This window comes from Cololabis saira, chromosome 24 (genome assembly GCF_033807715.1).
Source record: "Cololabis saira isolate AMF1-May2022 chromosome 24, fColSai1.1, whole genome shotgun sequence".
Classification (NCBI taxonomy): Eukaryota; Metazoa; Chordata; class Actinopteri; order Beloniformes; family Belonidae; genus Cololabis; species Cololabis saira.
In genome coordinates, this window is record NC_084610.1 from 15616428 (window position 1) to 15634819 (window position 18392).

Below are 18392 nucleotides of genomic sequence, written 5' to 3' on the forward strand. Positions count from 1 at the left end.
CCAGGAAAGCTGCTGTTACGCTTGAAGATTGTTGGATGTGGAACATCAGTGACTTGGGATGAGATTATTTTTGTCAGCTAGAAACACCAAAAGTTGGAGGTCTATTGCTTAAAAAGACCACACCCCAAGTCTAGTGTGTTCACTCGCCTCTACACGTGTTAGTGTTATTTCTTGGCAATACCATGTGCCATTCAGCCTAATTGGAGCATGACGTTGCGGTGTGGTTGATCTATGGCAGGTGGAAAACGAAGATACTTTTTCTGTTACTACTCTGCTGAGGTTCTAAGCGGCTGAGTCAGGCTGCATCTGACGTCAACACATTACACGCCACCGATTGGTTAGGGGGTTGGCCCAATCGCACAATTGAGTCACAGCAGCTTCGCTCCAACCCGCTTATTTCTGATCTGGGTATTGAAAGGAAAAAAGGGCAAGTCGAGTCGGGCTGAGTACGTACTAGTGTAAAAGCGCCAAGAGTTGGCAGGGAGTGCACGTGAATAACTTTTGGTGGTTTTGTAGCAACAATGTGATGATTCATTACTAGCAGTTCTGCAACCGTCTAGATTGTTTTGAATCGTGGCTGTTTGACAGTTCTTGGTTTGTTAAATTCTCTGCCAGTAGAAATGGCTGATTTCTCTTGAGATTGAAAGAGAGAGAGAGTGATAATGAGAGGGAACGGGTTTGGCTCCAACTGTTTGAAGATGGTCATAGCTGGCCATGTTTAAGATTCATCTGCCTGCTAGTTCCTTCGAAGATTATTGTTTAACAGTTTATATCATATTTATTTATTCATTTTATTAAACAAATGAAAATAAATAGTATTTTTTATTTCTTTGTATTGCTTGTTCCCTGGGGGGGGCGTAACTTCTCCAGGTTGTTGCTTTGCTATATTACACCTCATTACGTTACATTATGAATTGTTTGGGGGTCATGTTCTGGGTCTCAAGAAAGTGCCTAGAGACAACTTCTGTTGTAATAGACACACATTCCTGATCAACATCTTAAGACCAGTTCAGTTCAAATTGCAAGAATTGAAGAAGGTTCTGAGTAGAGCTTCAGGTTGCAAGGCATCAGCTGATAACAGCCCATTTAAGTCAAATCATTGTTTTCAATAAGCTGCTCAGTATTTTTGGTCTCTTGCTCCATTTCTTCTTTTTGGCCGACCATTTAAAATGTGATCTAAATCCTGCACAGGTCATACATTTGAGTAGAGCTTTTTTATTGATTTGTCTTTAGTCCTGTGTGATGAGGAAATGGACATCTGCATGCTTGTGCCCTGAGTATTGAGACTGCTGTCGTGGATGTGGCCAACACAAATGCTGGACTCTCGCTGGCTTATTGGCACAATTGTTCTGCTTTTGTTGCACATTATTGTAAACAGCTAATAGCATATAGAAAAATATATAGTTACCTTTGTTTCATATTATTTTGACTGTGTTGAAAACCTCTTCATCAGTACAACTTCCCAACTTTGCTGCCCCTACATTCCCTAAGGTGATGTGCAATCCAGTGGTTGTTAATGACAGGGATGTGGACCATAACACATTGTTGTTTCAAATATTTGTCAATTTAGGACCTAATTTTCCTCCCTTCAATAACGTTTGTTGAAGGCTACTCGCCGTGCTTCTGTACCATTATGGGCACCTGACATAACTTTGGTGTTTGGTTGTCATAAGTGTGTGTGTGTACATATATTTTACTAGAATATGAAGTTCTACCTAAAACAGTGAAGTCAGGTTCATAGAATAGCTCCATGGAAAACAGGTTTCGTAACAATAATGGTGGTTGGAGCCCTGTAACATTACGCTTGACCTTTTTCAGGGATGCATGGATTTTCTTAATTGCTCCAAAGTCTCATACAACGGGGCTATAATACTATCTGCTGTCTAGAGTAGCCCCCCGACGCCTCAGCTCTGCCTGTCACACTTAGATATTTAAACTGCTCTACCTCAAAACCCTGCTCAGACGTCTTCTGGACTGCTTTCCTAAACATTGTTTGGTTCTCCCGGCCAGTTTAAAAGCAGGACTGCCTGACAGGCTTCTATTGTTTCTGGCACTTTCTGACATATTTCTTTACACCGTCTTTACCTGCAAACAAGAACCCAGCTAAATAGATTTATTGAAGACCCCCCATCCATGATGAATTGAAGGAAAGACACCCATCGATCTGGAGGAATGTAAGACCACTGGCCAGCAAAATGGAGGAGCCTAGAGCGTTGTCAAGGCAACAGCAAGGATGTCAGCATGCAGTCCAGCACCTTTCTACTTGGCTTTCATATTGTACAAGCAGAGCTGCAAGGAGAAGGGATGGCAGTAACTGGTGCGATGCTGGACCTGGGCTTCACCTAATGATATTTTTTTAGTTCCTACCCCGTGGGAGACAGGGTGGAAGAAGGCAGGCGTAGCCTGGTACTGCGATCAAGAAAACACCTTTGTTACTCTGGAAGGGGAGTTTATCTCTCCATCAGCCACTGTTAAAGCTGCGTGGGAAATCTTCAGCTCAGTTGATCCCTTGTTACTTCCCCTCAATGCATTACTGGTCATCTATTCAGTTTCCCATTCTGCTACAATTCCAGATTATCAACTGCTTGAAAATAATACACTAGACATACACTCGCCAGCCAATTTATTAGGTACACCTGTCCAAATGCTCAACGCAAATTTCTAACCAGCCAATACACTTGGCAGCAACTCAATGCATTTAGGCATGTAGACATGGTCAAGACGATCTGCTGCAGTTAAAACTGAACATCAGAATGTGGAAGAAAGGTGATTTAAGTGAACGTGGCATGGTTGTTTGTGCCAGACGGGCTGGTCTGAGTATTTCAGAAACTGCTGATCTACTGGGATTTTCACGCACAACCATCTCTAGGGTTTACAGAGAATGGTCCGAAAAAGAGAAAATATCTAGTGAGCAGCAGTTATGTGGGCGCAAACGCCTTGTTGATGTCAGAGGAGAATGGCCGGACTGGTTCAAGCTGATAGAAAGGCAACAGTAACTCAAATAACCACTCATTATAACCGAGGTGTGCAGAAGAGCATCTCTGAACCACACGACGTGGAAGCTTGAGGCCGACAGGCTACAGCAGCAGAACCACACCGGGTCACTCCTGTCAGCTAAGGACAGGAAATTGAGGCTACAATTCGCACAGGCTCACCAAAACTGGACAACAGAAGAAGGAAAAACGCGGCCTGATCTGATGAGTCTCCATTTCTGCTGTGACATTCGGATGGTAGGGTCTGAAATTGGCGTCAACAACATGAAAGCATTGATCCATCCCGCCTTGTATCAACGGTTCATGCTGCTGGTGGTGGTGGTGTAATGGTGCGGGGGATATTTTCCTGGCACACTTTGGGCACATTACTGCATAGCCTACCTGAGTATTGTTGTCCATCCCTTTATAACCACAGTGTAACCATCTTCTGAAGGCTACTCCCAGCAGGATAACGTACCATTCATAAGATAATCACCTCAGATTGGTTTCTTAAACATGACAATGAGTTCACTGCTCAAATGGTTCTGCAGTCTCCAGATCTCAATCCAATAGAGCACCGTTGGGATGTGGTGGAACGCGAGATTCCCATCATGGATGTGCAGCCGACAAATCTGCAGCAATTGCGTGATGATATCATGTCAATGTGGACCAAACTCTCTGTGGAATTCAGTTCAATTTTATTTATATAGCGTCTATTACAAGAGAAGTTGTCTCTAGGCGCTTTCCAGAGACCCAGAACATGACCCCCGGAATGTTTCCAGTACCTTGTTGAATCTATGCCGCAAAAGATTAAGGCAGTTCTGAAGGCAAAAGGGGTCCAACTCGGTACTAGCAAGGTCTACCTGATAAAGTGGCCGGTGAGTGAATCAGGTGCCAGTGTTTGAGTTGAATATGACACCTCTACCCATTCTCCACTTGGCAAGGCAAATCATTTGATGCTTCTCACAGTCACCATTCCTTATTGGCAAGCTGTGACCAAAAGATCCTGGTGGAGGGATCGCAAGAACCTGAGGAAGCTGCAGGGGTGCTCCAACGCTACGGACTGTGAGAACAAGGAACCAAGTGCCAGACTAACATGCAGGACGTGTGGTTGGTGATTAAAAAGATCACTGGCTTCAGACAAGTTCAGAGTGATGATGATTATCCAAAGGTTCAACTGAGGAAGCGGAGCATTGTCTCATCATCTTGACTGTGAACAAGACGAAGGAGATAATTGTGGATTATACAATATGTAAAGTAGAATACTGCAAAAGTTGAAAGCATACATTGGATGGACAATGCTGCACATCCTCCTCACAACACGGAGATTAAACAATGGATCGTCTTCAGTCAGAGGCTTCCTGAGAGTTCCCGCCTCAAGGATCAAGAGCTTGTTCCTGGATCGCAACTAAAACCTTGCAAAGGTGCAAACATAATATTGGAAGCAGCAAATCTTACCAGTGAACTGCATGAACAGATGCTTCTCCTCTTTTACAGTGTGTTTTTTTTAAGAATGAGTTTAATTGGGATGACTCTTCAAGCAGGCGGCATCATTTCCCATCAGGGATTAATAAAGTATTGCTGGTTTTGGTCAGTCAGTAAAAATGGCTTCTTCAGCATCACATCTGGCCTTTCTGGAAGCACAGAAAAGAGCTCAAAATGAAGAGCAGGACATTTGCACAGCTAAGGATGTAGCTCTGAGCAGGTTTTGTGGTAGAGCAGTACAACATCTGAGCATGACACGGAGGACGCCTGCTTGTTTTAAGGTGGTAATTCACTTCTAGAAAATAAAAAATGTAAGATAAGTACTTGGCTACTTTAACTTTCTTTGCCCAATATTTGGACGTTTTTGAAACTGTTTAAAATACTCACTGCGCCAAGATTCTTTTTAGGCCTATACCTATTATATTGTACATTATTATTTCATTGTGTCCATCAGATTGCATTTTCAACTCCATTATAATTTTGCTAAGCTGCTATTGAATTTATATTATATCATGTCCCTTGATTCCAGTTTGAATTTTTGTACCGTTTCTCACCAAAAACTTAAGTTCTTGAGATGTGACGTATTCAGGGCCGTCTGTTACTGCCAATCCAGTGCATCCCTGACTATTATCCCAGTGAGGACAACCTTAGCTTTAGTTACCATAGAGGCCATCTTGAGTGCATTATTTACATTGCGGTATCTGAATATCAACCGATGCTCCGTTGTTTTGCGTATAGATGGCTATAACCAGGCCCCTGCAGGGCCCAGTGCTAACCAGGGTCAAATGATGGGCTTGAGTGCAAGGGGAGGAGCCGTTGGCCCCGAGGGAACAGCAAATATGGGGACACCAGTGATGACAGAGAATGGAGCCATGGTAATGTATTTGATGGAGAAAAAAGAGTGGAAATTAGTACTTTCATGTACCCTCAACATCAAAGCTATCTTTCATAGCATATACAGCCATAAATGTTCCTACAACTGAATCTCAAACTCTTAAAAATGTGGCTTTTGACAAGTTTCTGAATTAATATATTTTGTATGTAAACATAGACTAACGGTCATATTCCCTTCTCTCTCTTTGTCTACGTGGTTCACCTCTCTCCTTTTTACTCTTGGATGGTGACACTTGGATCAAACTAAACCCTGACCGACCCTCAAATGTCTGAAAATCCTGTGGCCCCGCTTTCGTCGCTTTTGTCGGGAAAACATAATTCCCAACTTTCCCCCATGCACCAATCCTACATGGGCTATGCCGGTCTCATGACACAGCAGCGAAGTGATAGGTACCCACAGGGTGGATCAGGCGGGGGCCGACCAGAAGTTGAATCCCCAAAGCAACATCAGCAACCGATGGGCCCCCAGGCTGGAGCGGCTGCAGGATTTGGCCGGGGCAGTCCAGTTCCAGCCGTCTTTGATGGGCCAAATAGCAAGCGTCGCAGATACTAACGGTGCTAATGGATACTTGTTACTGCCCCCCCCAGAACAATACCGTCCTCCCCTGGTTTACCCACCCCCTGACACACTACCCTGGTGACTTGGACCTGCTGGATGACCCATCTCACGCTTTTGTCACTTAGGGACATTTATTATGTGATGGATTAAAATGATGGGATAATGTTTGTATCTCATGTCTGCAGTGTTTTTACATAATTTATCAGAATTATGTCTCCAGAACATCCAAATGAAACGGTTTCTCTGGTTGTGTGTGTGTGTGGGTGTAGATGTTTGCGAGACCATTGTGTCCGGGGAGTCTTTTGTGAGACTTTACAGTGGCAATGACTGCTACTGGCTGGGATTCACCTGAGGGAGCGTTGAGTTTTAAAAAGCTAAGATTACTCAGCCAACATTACCTCAGAACTGGGATGTCACTCCAACTAATATGTGGTAATTCATAAAAGAATCGGTACATTTCCACGGTTTTCAGTCCCAAATTAAATATCTAATCAACCTGCGCTGTATTGGTAGGGCAGCTTTGCAGACCGAGCTATAACGATTGTGGCTGCATATTAACCGCCTCCAGCCTGACCAGACCCTCGCCTTTGAAGATGCGACTGGATCGTTAATGTCAGCATTCGCACAAGTTACGATATCGAAACTGTTAATCTGCTTTTGACGACTTCTCTGTACAGATGCAGATGTCTGTTTTAGGGATCATTAGAAAAGTTTCAGGCTTTATTGTCAGATATGCTGTATGTTCGACATACAGCACAAATTAAATTACAGTCCTCTCTGACCCACGTAGCAAAATATCCATCCATTCAGTATCTATACCCGCTATATCCTTTGCAGGGTCACGGGGGTCTGCTGGAGTCAATCCCAGCTAATTTTCAGGCGAGAGGCAGGGGTTCACCCTGGACAGGTCACCAGTCCATCGCAGGGCCACATAGATGCAAACAACCAGACACACTCACACCTACGGGCAATTTAGAGTCATCAATGAACCTTCTACGCATGTTTTTGGACTGTGGGAGGAAGCCGGAGTACCCGGAGAGAACCCACGCAAGAACATGCTAACTCCACACAGAAAGACCCTGCCGGGCCAGGGAGTCAAACCGGGAACCTTCTTGCTGTGAGGCAACAGTGCTAACCACCAAGCCACCGTAGCAAAATACAAGTAATAAAATAGAAGCATAAAAATAAACAGTCTCACAATCTAAAATGACAAACTAAACTTGAATATTTACACATGATGAAATAAAATAGGAGATAAATAAGTCTTTCTTTTTAGGGGTAAGAAACATTTTCACACACTTTTCTGCATCTATTTTTTTGTTTTTGAAGATACAAATGAAATGTTGCACCTGCCTGGCTTTTATGGCATCGTCTCCCTGCAGCTTGAGCGGGTGGAGGCAACGAGCACCAGCATGTTTTCACACTCTTGGTATTAACTATTGGCTCTATTGTGACATCCCTACCTCTTAGTTTAGAAAATATCCAGATTCTTGGAATATACAAGCGTGTTAATGTCAACTCCCTCTTTTTCTTTGTTGTATTTGGCTGATTGCTTTTCCTTTCCACGTTATCCTCATTTTAGCTAGTTACATGTCCAGACTAATAACAAATGAATGTTTATGTATCTTCAGTGCATGTTGTATTTGATGGTCAATACAAATAAAATATTTGTAGGAAAGTGTGTTTTGTGATTTGCAAGTTGTGTGTTTGTGGGGTTTAGTGTTTTTTATTTGAACATATTCTGTCTTCTGTCCTCAGTTTATATTTTAAAGTTTAATACATGAAACAAGTTCAGACACTCACAATTGCTGTCTGTAAAATTACAGTTGTCCCAAACAGCTTAAATGTTAAATTCCATGAAGTTTTGAGTCAAGTACAGCTTAATCCACCAGTTCTATTTATTATTTTATTCCTTAAATTCTGCATCTCAAACAGGAAGCGGAATATACTAATGAGACGGTGTAGAATAATTAGTATTGATGTTAATAAATAGGGGTGTAACGATACACTAATCTCACGATACGGTATGATACACGATATTGAGGTCACGATAACGATACGATACAATATTATAGCAGTATTTTTTTAACAACCTTGCATGAGGAACATATGACTGGAAAAATTGTCTTTTATTTGAAAGACACAGAATACAAAACAATGCTGTGCGTTTGCCCTATTGTTACAGTTTGTAATGCTTTATAACTGTTTAAGTTTTAAAGAGAAAGCCAGGCCAACCATTTTCCACAAACTGAACTAAAAGTAAATGTCAGGTTTGCATTATGCATCTTCAGTTTCAAGTACAAATATTTTGCCACAAACTGAATAGTTTCTGTCATGTATGATTTGACTTTTTTCTTTTCTAGAAATTTAACAACTAAAATTAAATAAATAAATAAAAGTAAATAAATACATTTTTACATAATAAAAAAAGATTGATTCATGCTCACCTTATAAGTGTAAGAGGAGATTTATTTTTGTTAAGAAGGTTATTTTGATAATTCAGGGTTCATTATTTTATAAATATATTCTTTATATTCTGTAAATCAGGGACTATAATTACACTAGTCAGTTTATCTGTAGTTTTCAATATGTTTTAGATTGGGCGGAGTGATACAGTGGGTGCTGTGTTGATGGTCTAAAATCCTACACTGTTGAGGGACATTGAAGTACACTCGAACTGACGCAGAAGTTGTCTTGTGTTTATCCTACTCACGACCCGAAATGGGTTTAATTTAATAAGGTAAGGCTTAACTCTACACCAGCCTTACATCAGTAAAGGTTCAGACCTCAAAACGGGACCGCAAAACGGGACTAGTTTCTTCTGAGCGGAGTAAGATTTTGGTCCACGCGGTCGCGGTCAGATGCGCGTTACTAGTCAACACAATAGATTAATATTAATAACCCAATATCGCGATACACTTTGTCACCTCCACGACACGTATCGTGACGTTTTTGTATAGCGAAATTTCGTGGCACAATATATTGTTACACCCCTAATAATAAAACCTTTTAATTAAAAAACAACGAGGAACTTGAGCAGCAGAACCTTTCTGTGGAAATTGTGGGTGCTCCACCCAGCTATTGTGCAGGCCCACTTTCATTTTGGTAGGGTAGGTTAGTTTCTATTTCAGCGCCCGCTCTAGACGTCATATTTACTCGAGGAATATGTAGATGGGGTCATCGTACATTTTCATGGAGGGGCAGTGGATTTAAAACTAAATGAAGGCTGTCAAATTTTGATTAGTCAAGCAAACGTTTTGGGTAAATTGTGATGTTTATAGATATATTTTCCATTCACAACTGCAGTTTGCAGAATTTCAGGCGTAATGGAAATGAACCATCTGATCATACTCACTACTCTTATCCACTATCGTTTCGTTTTGTAATTGATTTTTAAACTTAAATAGTGGAAATCACTTTTTTTTAAGTAAGACATGTACCATAGTATTTTATTCAAATTTCTAAGTGATAAAATATAGATGATACTAGAATAGTCCAATTTCTTTCCCTTGTTTTTTTTCTATTATGGGGTTATAGAAACAACCTTGAGCATGTCATGCTTTATTTTAGCTGTGTATGTTTTATATGTAATATTTGGATACAAACAATGTTTATTTCAATATAGTTATGCAGCACTTACATAATGACTTGTAGTGCAGACTGTTTTTTTTTTTTGGGGGTGTTCAGGTACAAAGTGGATATTGCACCGAGTAATAACATCTCTTGACTGGATGTTAAATGAAGTTGAAACTTGAGTGGATGGAGAACAGGTAACTGACTCGATCTTTAACTTCAAAAGCCGTCTGTCTTCCACAGCCTGTAGCGGGTCAACGCTCATCTGTACAGTGAATACTCGTCCGTTTCTGCTGCATCTCCTGAAACTTTGAGGGTAGAAATGAACATTCATCCTCCTGTCTGTCTCTGTGTGACATCATCAACACTGATGGGGGGGGGGTAGATATGACATCATGCCAGTGATTAGGTGTGTGTGTGTGTGTGTGTGTGTGTGTGTGTGTGTGTGTGTGTGTGTGTGTGTGTGTGTGTGTGTGTGTGTGTGTGTGTGTGTGTGTGTGTGTGTGTGTGTGTGTGTGTGTACGTGTGTACACATATTTGTGCATGCACAATGTATGCATTTGTATTATCCTCGAAATTAAGCAAATCTTCATTATCTTGAGGAACCAGGACGTATGATCCTCGCATCTTGCATACTTCTAAAATACTAATATCTTAAATTAAATTAAAAACCTTTCAGTTAAGAATCAAGGTGGATAGTGAGTTTACAGCAAACTTGCAGGTCAGAAAATAAAGTTATGAAGGCACTTTATGTAGCAATACCACTACTGACCACACGGGGGTTGCATATCACGGTCTGTGTCACGATGAAGGTGCAACTCTCTCAATATGTGCTGTTGTGAAATGTCCTCTGCAGCAGAAGTACTGTCCCAGTTGCAAGAATGCCCAGACGTGATTTAATGGAGGATGTGTCCGCTGGAGTTTTGTGTAGACCGAGCGCCAACCATCTATTTTCTGGATTGAGGCTCATGTGGAACTAAGTTTCACTGCAATTCCTTGACTGACCACCAGAGGCTACAAAAGCGAGTCGGTCTCCATCCACTCCCATGTTAAAAAAAACAACTTTAGGAGAGGAAAGGGGGGGGGGGGTTCTTCTTCTTCTTATAAAGTTATGGTTATAAAAGCGTAAGTGGGAGCAACATATGGCCCATTCTTAGTTGTTTCAGTGTTAAATAATGTTGTACGCTCTTTAGTATACTATCTTGCGTTAGAAGATCTTAAGGTACTTTCTTCTGATAATAGAAATGACTGCTGCATTAAACTAGCTGAGGCTCTTCCCCTCATGTAACTGCTTGTGGTCATCCAGCTGTTCAGCAGCTGTCTCAGCACCCTGTGCCTCCTCAACGCTTGCAACAAAAAGGTAAAAGCATAAAAGATGTTTTCTTTGTCTCACTTTTTTCCTCTTTCGACCAAATGCACTTTGTCATTAAAGATGTTATTTATTGAACATGAATCATCAATTGATGGGACAAGCTCAATTCTTCTGGTGCCCTTTGACGTACGGGTTAACCCCTTCCCCCCGACGGAGCCGGTACCGGGTCCAGCAGCTGCATGCACCAGTTCATGTGTGGAAAAAGTTACTCAAGTGCTGTCAGGGTTTTTTCTGTCAACTGTTTCTGCCAATATGTGAAAACTCCAAAGTATTTGATTTATAACAACTTCAAAATAAATATTGCGCCAGATGGCGCCCCCAACAACAGCAACACCGCAACAGAACGCAAGATCAACTTTCTCCACCCCAACGTAGTGGGTATCATGAAACTAGAAAAGCTACACTTTCAGATGATACCGAACATAATCTTTTCTGGGCCGAACACTTCATGCCAATCTCAAAACAAACAGGAAAAGCTGCCCTCACAAAGACATGCAACAGTCCTGGGGCCTCATTTATCAACCATTCGTAGAAAAGGTTCTAAATTCTATCGTAGGAATGAAATTTAGAATGTGTGTAAGTACAAAAAAATCTGGATTTATCAAACGTGCGGACACCGGTCGTACGCACATTAGTGATGATAAATCCCACCTGTTCTTAACTGCCTTGTTACCGTCATTTGCATTCAGAAACGGCTCCAATTGACCATATATGGAGCAACAACAGCTCCCGGTTGGAGGTTTTCAAACTTTATTGAACAAAATTCTGTAGGGTTTACAACCCTACAGGGAAATGAAACAAAATAATCAATTATCTACAGATATTCAACATTTGGGGGGGTTGAGAGCAAAAAAATAAAAAAAGATACATTTACTGACAAGCTATGGGAAGTGTATTAATAAAAAGCTTTTGGCAATATCGTTTTTTTCACATATCAGTTTTAGAGACGCTGAGTACAGTTTACATTCATTTTTCAGATGTACAATGGAGGGTTTGCTGTTATTCCATTTGCATTTATGTATGTGATATTTACCTAGTAAAATAATTATGTTGACCATGTTTGATATATTTCTTGGAAGATTATCCATATAAATTAAGATTTGGTTGGAGTCAAAAGCTCCTGCTTGGAGGTGCAAACACCAACAGAGCTGTTCTGCAGAATAAATGAGTCGTGCGTTCAGGCCACCGGGCAACAGAGACATAGTTGCATTGCAGATTATTTGTGCATGGATCTAATGAAATCCTTTCATGTTCACGTAACTGAATTCATTGTGTGATGGTGCTTTTATGGCGATGTGGGTGCAACCTAGCTCCAATTACGTTTGGGAATCCGGCGATGGCATGAAATCCTCGTTTAATTTCGACTTGGTGATGTGTGTATGGAAACTGGGTGTAAATTAGGGCCAGAGAAATTATTGCATCCAACACTGCCGGCCTGATTTTGCTTAGTGTCGGCTGCGAAATGTCAATGTCAATATGTCAAAATTTTCCGGTGGCAAAAAATCCCAGGGTGGACAGGAGCTGGATGTGACTGGGATGTGTTTTGTCTCTCGCTCCAACATAGGTTGTAAATCACGGCATAGATCCATCAGAATGTTTTTTGGGGAAGCGGCACCTGCTGAGAAGCCGCTCCGTGCTCTCACAGATCAACAGATCAGCACGCTCTTTGAAAACGCGCTCCCTCGGAGCGCAGGTTCTCCAAATCCTCCAACACTGCAAGATAAGCCATGGTACTTGTATTTTCTTTTCAGGTCGTCCTGCCAAAGCTGTCTTTTATAGCTTGCCACACCAATTATTCAAAATGTCTAAATTACTAATGGAGAATTTTTATTAATTGGAGGAAACGGGGAACATGTGTGAAGTCTGAGATTGCTGAACACTGTGACTCTTTTAATGGGTTCTATTTGTAGTTTCACTGTTCTACCACTATGTTTTGTGTGTACGCATGGTCGGAGTTGTGCGTATATTTACACGCGTTCCTGCGCACAGGTACATGTTGATAAATTCCATACTTTGCGTGGGAATGTTCTTACGCACGCTTTACGCACAGATCTGTGCGTACGAACAGTTGATAAATGAGGCCCCTGGGCTCTACTGCCCCCTCTGGCCAAACAGGGCGCCAGATGGGGTGGGGAGGATCCGGCCGGAATAACGTGATCCTTCCACGCTCCGGAGAAGCCCCACCCTGCCTGGTGAAAAGATGCGGCCTGCTCACTCCTCAGGTTAAGAAGGAGACCTGAGCTCAGTGCAGGGCCCTCCCGGGGTTGGTAGAGGATGGCAATGCCCAGGGGCCTCATTTAAAATGGAGTGCGTAGGATTCATACTAAAAGTGCATGTACACTCAAAAGCCGAAAATAGCGGGTGCAAAAAAAAATCCGGATCTATAAAACCGCGTGCACGCACACTTGCACGCAATGTTCGCTTTATAAATCACAGTCCAGCTGGAAGGTTGCGCAGCTGAATCCGCCTCATATCCCGCCCTCTACACGCCCACTTTTTACCATAAATGATATGTTCTTGCATATGAATGAGCCTGCTGAGCATGCGCAGTGGCTTCCTGCAGCCTGTTTGGCGTCAGAATGAATGAGACGTGTTGAGCCACCGTGACACTGACTTTCACGGAGACTGAGATGAGGTGGAGGACAGTAAAACTACATTATTTGGTGGTCACAGTAAAAGTAGAAAAAGTATATAAATAGTATAAAATAAGCGAGTGAGTGGCAGCACGCCGTTGCTGCCCGTTAGTGCCACGACGCAATTTCCACTGGGGACAGGGGGGACATGTCCCCCCCCACTTTTCAAAATCATGTATTTGTCACCCCCACTTTTTACAGTTTAAAAACTAACGGTAGGCTCAGCCTGTAATTGCAAATCATCAAGACACTCTGTGCGAACACAGGTCGGCGGCCCGGCAGCCCCCGGCCGCTCCCCCTCCTACCTCCCGTCTCCCCTCAGAGCTGCTCTAGGCTGATTTATGGTTCCGCGTTACACCAACGCAGAGCCTACGGCGTAGGGTACACCCTCTGTGTGTGACGCTGAGCTTCACACACAGAGGACACGGTCAGCGCTATTATATTATAAATCTGATATCTGATGACATTAAGAGTATGACATGAATCTGGCTTCATTTCACCACCTCAACGCCTGCGTCGCCAGTTCCCCATGTCTTAAGTAAGTTCCCACAGGAGGGTCAGGGTTGCCGTAGGGATACGCAGATTTTTCGGTTAGTTTTTTCGTTTTAGATCCCAGCCTTTGCGTAGAAGGTGGCTTGCGCATCTTTCAGGCGCTTTTTGTGTGCAAACAAGCTTTATAGATGAGGCCCAAGGACTGTCACTTAGGAGCACTGGGTGATAAAAGGGAGAAAAAACCGGGATAAAAATATTTAAAAAAAAAACAAACAGGAAGCCAAAATTCACATTTCATAGCCCGGACATCAAGTTGTTCATCACACACTACGCCAGCAAATCCCAAAGCTATTCCGACCAAACGGAGTATATTTTATTTCCTTACCGTTTCCTTGTCATTTTCAGTCTATCCTTACCTTCTTTGACCAAAATTCACGATTTAATCCTTCATAGTAGTGAAACTGCTTCATCTGCCATCATTCATCATTTCATATCCTGCTGGTCGCAGCCATTTTGTTGACTCATCGTGGCTTTTGGGAATTTACATAAACTTTGTTGACATTTTACATGTCGAAATATTACACTTGAACGAGATTTCATCCATCAGGCCTCTGGAGCGCGGCAGCCATGTTGGATCAGTGACGCACAGTTGCACAGCGCATAGAGCGACACCCACCCAGAGACCTGCACAGAGCGCAGGGATGTATGGATTGAGATTTTTTACGAAATCATGTATCATCAAAGTATTTTATAGCCATATTCCCTTCAAAAAGGGTAAAAAACACATTTGGCACATTTTGGCAGTATAGGTATCCAAGAGTCTGCCTGGTACTAAAACCTTTATAAAATCTATGCGCTTTAGACTATTCTCATGTAACTTGGTACAGTTGTAGCCAAGAAGTTGCTGAATCCAGGCAGTGGTATCTTTATAATTATATGCATTGCTATCATGGTGTTTTTCACTGTGCAAACTAAAAAAAAATTAGACAGGAATAAAAATTTCATTTTCTTTCTTTGGTTTATCACAATTTGCTCAGGCATGTGAACATTCACACATTTTTCTGACACTGTAAATGTAAGCTGTGAGGTCTTAGCTATCCATTGAGACGAAGATTATGCATATTGTCCTTATAATTGTGGAGATATTTATGATTTAATTTGGATAGGCCTGTTCAGGCGAAATTCACCTCCAAAATCCCCTAGGGGGTGAACAGGTTGAAGAGAGCCCACTTTAACGCCCCGAACCGTAGATGTTAGGGGTTGTTAGGGGCGACTGACTCTAGTCTAGACCTGCGTTATGCCGTTTCCATTCATCCTGGCAACGTTTCACAAACTGGGGAACGGACACGACGGGCCTCACGTGCACAAGTTAGTAAATGTACTCCCAGGTTCTGTTCTTCTCTTTGGTGTAAATCGTACTGAAGGGGGTCTTATCTTAGTGGGTCTCAGTATTGAGCTGATGCAACCGCCGGCTAACATTATCTAATCTTGTCTTTCCTTGTGGCATCATTAGTTTAATAGAAACTCATCTTGGGGCTTGTAGATCTGCCTCTAGCAGAGTTTTATTTATTTATGACTGATCCCCATTATTCCTCACTGCAGTGAAGACTATTCTTCCTGGGGTCCAACAATGCACACATAAAACAATAAAATACAATCCTTACAATTAAAACATAACTAAATCTAAACAAAAATGATCTGAGATGTGATGGAATTCAACCCTTAAATTGTTGAAACCAGCCAGAACCAAACAACAAAAAATATTCCGTTTTACACACTCCCACAGTTGCTTTTTAGAATTTGAATAATAGTACTGTGAAATAAAACCGTTCATAATCAGAAGTCGGATTTGCTTAATACCATTAAGCTGATGACGGAGCACTCTGTTGCTTTGTAAGTCTTTTTTGTAATGTTTTTCCTCTTTTTTTTCTGCCCTAAAAGTGACTGGAGAGCAAAAACTACACCAAACCTGGTGCATTCATAACCGTAAAAACCTCCAAGACCCTGACTCGCTCTGCCAGGTCTCTTGTGGCGTTAACTTGTCGTTAACGAATTTGAACAACCTCATGGACTGAAAAAAATCTTATTTTAATCTATTTTTTGACCCCGATTCCTTTCAAGCTCCTGAATCAAATCCCCCGTTTCTGTCCGTTTCTGCCGACAACAGAAAGTGAAAGGTGAAAGCACGACAGACTATTTAACCAGACAGACTATTTAACATTTTTACAAAAGTTTGGATGGTTCAGCTACTAGTGGGATAGATCTGTATCCTTTCATGAGAGGCTCCATGGCTAAATATCAATAAACTCAGCTCAGTTTGATCATTTCGATGTTCTGATGTCTGAATTGAATAAAGTCGTCATCCTTGGGAAGCATCAAAGAAGTCCTCCAGCTCTGAATCTTTGTTTTTGCTTCTTTTTGTTTTCTTTTATCTTTTACAACTCTTCTTAATTTAGCACCATGTGTATACGATCATAGTTTTCACTTACATGCACTTAGATCCCACCATAATCACCTCCAATCACAATCACAGTGTCTTTAATATTAATCTCTCATTCGGTGGATCGATAAAACTCTTGTAAATGAGCTGCTCGTAAAGATCATTCATGCTTTTGGACGCTGCCGTATGATCTCTGTATGATTCAAGAGGGGAAGTTTGCTTTAAATGCTGCGATGACGGACGCTGAAATATATATATATATATATATATATATATATATATAAGTAGACAGTGTTTTTTTTTGCACAAGTGTTTTATCTGAAGATTTACTTCGAACATGCATGTTAAAAAAGTACAAATAAATATATATATATATATATATATATATATATATATATATTGTGTGTGTGTGTGTGTGTGTGTGTGTGTTTTTCAATAAGCTTAATTATAAAACACACATGACCAAGCACCCCTACTTTAATAACTATACAATATAGTGATATAATACTCAATTATATATGTATATATAAATATAGTCAAAAACAAAACCAATCCAAGCAAACAAAAAGAAAACAAAACACGCCCAGCATTTACTACTATGTATGTATGTATCTATGTAATAATAGAAGTAATTATAATGTACAGTATTACATTATCATTACTTTACAATAATACTACAATATAATAGAGAACAATAGACAGCAATTATATAACAATATACTTAATTAACTATATAAGAGTAGATATGATATATACTAGTTCATATATTTACCCCCAATTATATATATATATATATATATATATATATATAAAAATGACTATAAATCTATATCACATATCTACATATAACTATAATTCAATATATTTTAATAGAGATATAGATATATAAATACTGTACATATAATATAACTCATAGATCTCTCTCTCTCTCTCTATATATATATATATATATATATATATATATATATATATATATATATACCTACATATAACATATCTATATCCATAATATAAATCTATATATCTACATATATTAATAAATGTACATATCTACATGTTTATCTGCATCTGTATTTTGAAAAAAAGTTTCTTTGTATCTTTTTTTTAAATTGTGATATGTTTTGACCTTGTTTTAGCTCCATAGGTCGACATACAGAAGAACAGCTGCATTTAACACATTGTTTAATAGTTGGATGTTGTCTGTCGTGTTTGAGAGCATTTGCTGTAAATTGTCGTCCTTCTCATCTGTTTCAGGTCCCGTTTGTGCTCTGACTCCAGTAAAAGCAGGCAAGAAACAGGTAAACCTTTGCACACCACTGGACTCAACTGTTTTCTTTTCCTCCTAATTTAAACATCGGACTTTTAAAAATGCATAGAAACAAAAAATGTCCACTGAATGAAATACTTTTTCTCCTGGCACTTAATGACATATTTACAGTCCAGCTGTGAATGTGATGCACTGAACATGTACGTACTGGTGCAGAGCTCTGCAGCAGCATGCTATTATACATTTATTCACATAATAAAGAGAGAGATCTTGTAAAAAGAGCTTAAAGAAATCAATATAGGCTACAAACGTCCCCACGGTGCCCACGTTCCGCCTGAGCTCGTGAACCGTTGAGGAAAGTAAAAATTACTGACATTTAGTGGTCAAGTGTGAGATGACAACATCTCAATATTGTCTGGCTTCATGAAAACAAAATAATTTCATTTATTTATTTATTTATTCATTCATTTGTTTGTTTAAAGTACTCTTAGTTGGATTAGTCAGACCACAAAATATTCACTTTATGCTTCAGATTACCAAAATCTTTCCCGCTGGTATATCTAAGCAGCTCTTTACTCTGCATTGTTGTTTTAAGAGTTTTTTTTTTTTTTTAATGGTGTAACTCTTCCAATTTGAATGTTTTAGTTGATCAGTGTTGATAAGAATATGCAGCTGTTTTACGGAAAACAGGATTCAGGTAAGTTT

The 18392-nt window shown here is 40.5% G+C and overlaps 1 protein-coding gene across 3 annotated transcripts in view; it reads left to right on the top strand.

Moving 5' to 3' along the window:
• pspc1 (paraspeckle component 1) overlaps positions 1–18142 on the top strand; it is a 39176-nt gene extending 21034 nt beyond the window's left edge. Inside the window, exons 9-10 of one of the 3 annotated variants that reach the window (XM_061715706.1) lie at positions 5196–5332; positions 5728–6960. In XM_061715706.1, coding sequence (XP_061571690.1) covers positions 5196–5332; positions 5728–5904 — 314 coding nt within the window. In that variant the 3' untranslated portion in view covers positions 5905–6960. Of the gene's footprint in view, positions 1–5195; positions 5333–5727; positions 6961–17674 lie in introns of those variants that run through there. The other 2 variants (XM_061715707.1, XM_061715708.1) reach the window with 2 other exon arrangements.
• The last annotated feature ends 250 nt before the right edge of the window (positions 18143–18392 follow it).